Source organism: Mus pahari, chromosome 6, assembly GCF_900095145.1.
Source record: "Mus pahari chromosome 6, PAHARI_EIJ_v1.1, whole genome shotgun sequence".
Classification (NCBI taxonomy): domain Eukaryota; kingdom Metazoa; phylum Chordata; class Mammalia; order Rodentia; family Muridae; genus Mus; species Mus pahari.
This window is the reverse complement of record NC_034595.1, coordinates 92,676,537-92,678,754: the sequence shown is the minus strand read 5'-3', so window position 1 is coordinate 92,678,754 and position 2,218 is coordinate 92,676,537. Positions and strand designations below refer to the sequence as shown.

Genomic DNA, 2,218 nt, shown 5'->3' with positions numbered 1-2,218 from the left:
TCAGATCTTGTTAAGGATGGTTGTGAGCCACCATGTGGTTGCTGGGATTTGAACTCCAGTCCTTCGGAAGAGCAGTCGGGTGCTCTTACCCACTGAGCCATCTCACCAGCCCCCAGTTAAATGTTTTCTAAAGGGACTACAAAGATGGGACGGCTCATCAGTTAAGAGCACTGGCTGCTCTTGCAGGAGAACTGAGTTTGGTTCCCGGCACCCACATGGCAGCACACAACGGTCCCTAACTCCAGTTCTAGGGGATCTGACAGGATCCTCTTCTGGCTAATTGATATCAGGCAGAGATGTGGGGTACAATCCTATATGCAGACAAAAACATGTACACACATAAAATGAAAATAATATTTTAAAGAAAAATTTAGCTGCCTTTAATACCAGGACTTGGGAGGCAGAGGCAGGTGGATCTCCTTGAGTTCGAGGCCAGCCTGGTCTACATGACAAGTTTCAGAGCATCAGGGTTGCGCTGGGTATATATTTTTAGAGTACCAGCTGGTGACACAGACTCTACATTGGTCTTTGCCTGTTTGTCCTTTTACTGCTGGAGATCAAGCCCAGGGCTCCTGGAAAGCTGAGTAGGAGCTCTGTCCTTCCATCCACAGATTCAAGGGCCTGCCCACCACCACTTTATTAAAAGACATTAGATAACTCCTTAATCTCTGTTTCTGTTTCCTGGTCTTTAAAATAATGAAGTTATTTATTTCATGGTGTGGTTGTAAAAATTAAACGAGGTCATCTTTGCAAAATGTCCTAGGTTCGTTGACATTTAATAAATGACAGCTTTTAAAATTCAGCCCGATACAGTCAGGTGTAATGGGCCAAAGCAGAAACTGCTGATGCGTACTAATTAAGATAATAGATTTTATGTCTCTTTGACTTTGATGGCTAGAGGTTTGGGGAACAACCAACTTCTGTCCTCAAACCAGTGTCCCCTGGGACGTGACTAGGGTAGTGTGCATGCATCCCAGCGAGGCTGCGGGTTCTAGAAACTCTCCTGGCTTGCTAATGCAGCCCAGGCCGGTGTTTCTGAGCTGCCTCGGCTTCCTGGAGTTACCAGAGTGCACAGAAGCCATTCTGAACCACTAAGGACCCCGAGGTATCATGGCTGGCCCTCCAATCCCGGGCTCAGCCCTGGGAGTTGCTTGTTGAGGGAGGAGAGAAATCAGTTTCTCCAATGCCCTCCCTGATCCCAAAAAGACCTGGGTAAAAAGGTGCTCGTCCGCCTCCGCCCGTGTGCCTTCTGCACTTCTGGCTACTATGTGTCCCCAGCCACGTGTCCCCAGCCCAGGTGCCTTTCTGCCTTACCTTGCCCCGGGACGGTTGGAAGTCCCAGTATCCAGAGGCACACCGATGAAAGCAGCGTCCAGTCCCTCCGGGGAGGACTGCAGGGGCAGGCGCATCATGGAACAGATGCCCACCCCCACCGGCCGTACCAGTGACTCAGAGCTGGGGGACTGGTGGTGTGGGCTATCTGAGGCACCTGAAGCCTGGCGGGTCCTGGGGCGCCCAGGACGAAAGAGCCCCGCTGGGGGACCCCACGTGGCCACCCCAGACCTGGCTCCCCGGGCCCAGCTGGACGTCAGCAGCCGCAGCATACCGCCTATTAAGGAGCCCAACCAGGCCAGCGTGCCAGTCCCCAGTTGCAGGGTTCAAAGGGCAGGGACACACTGGGATCAAAGAGGCTGAGAGGGCCCCAAAGCCCAAGCCTTTCTCACCTGCTCAGCTCTGGACTTCAGCCCCTGGATGGTCAATGAGTCAGGTCGATGCTCTCCATTCATGCCCACCTGCCCCACCCCAGGTTTGTCATTGCAAGGACCCCTGCCCCCCAACACCTGGCCTTTGGCTGTCCTATTCAGAGTGATTTTATTTTGCTTTGTATGTTGTTGTTGTTGTGTGGTTTTGGTTTCATTCTGTAGCCCAGGCTGATCCAGAACTTATGTAGCCCAGGTTGGCTTTCAGTGCTGAGATAACAGGCTCAACAAAAGTAACATTGTGTTGTTGTTTCTTTGGTTTTTTTTTTGTTTGTTTGTTTGTTTGTTTGTTTGTTTGTTTTTTTCTGTTTTAAGGCAGCACAGGCTGGCCTCCAGCTTGTCCTGTAGCTGAGGATGACTTTGAACTCCCAATTCAACTGTCTCTACTTCTCAAATCCTGGGATTACACAATCCTATATATATTGTGTAATTTTGTAATTTTGTGTGTGTGTGTGTGT

General features: G+C 50.4%; 1 protein-coding gene across 1 annotated transcript in view; it reads right to left on the bottom strand.

The window, feature by feature from the left end:
* The window catches only part of Agmat (agmatinase), a 13,826-nt gene extending 12,089 nt beyond the window's left edge, over nt 1–1,737 (bottom strand). The window contains exon 1 of the mRNA XM_021201082.1: nt 1,315–1,737. Coding sequence (XP_021056741.1) covers nt 1,315–1,604 — 290 coding nt within the window. The 5' untranslated portion in view covers nt 1,605–1,737. The remainder of the gene's footprint in view (nt 1–1,314) is intronic.
* Nucleotides 1,738–2,218: the final 481 nt, after the last annotated feature.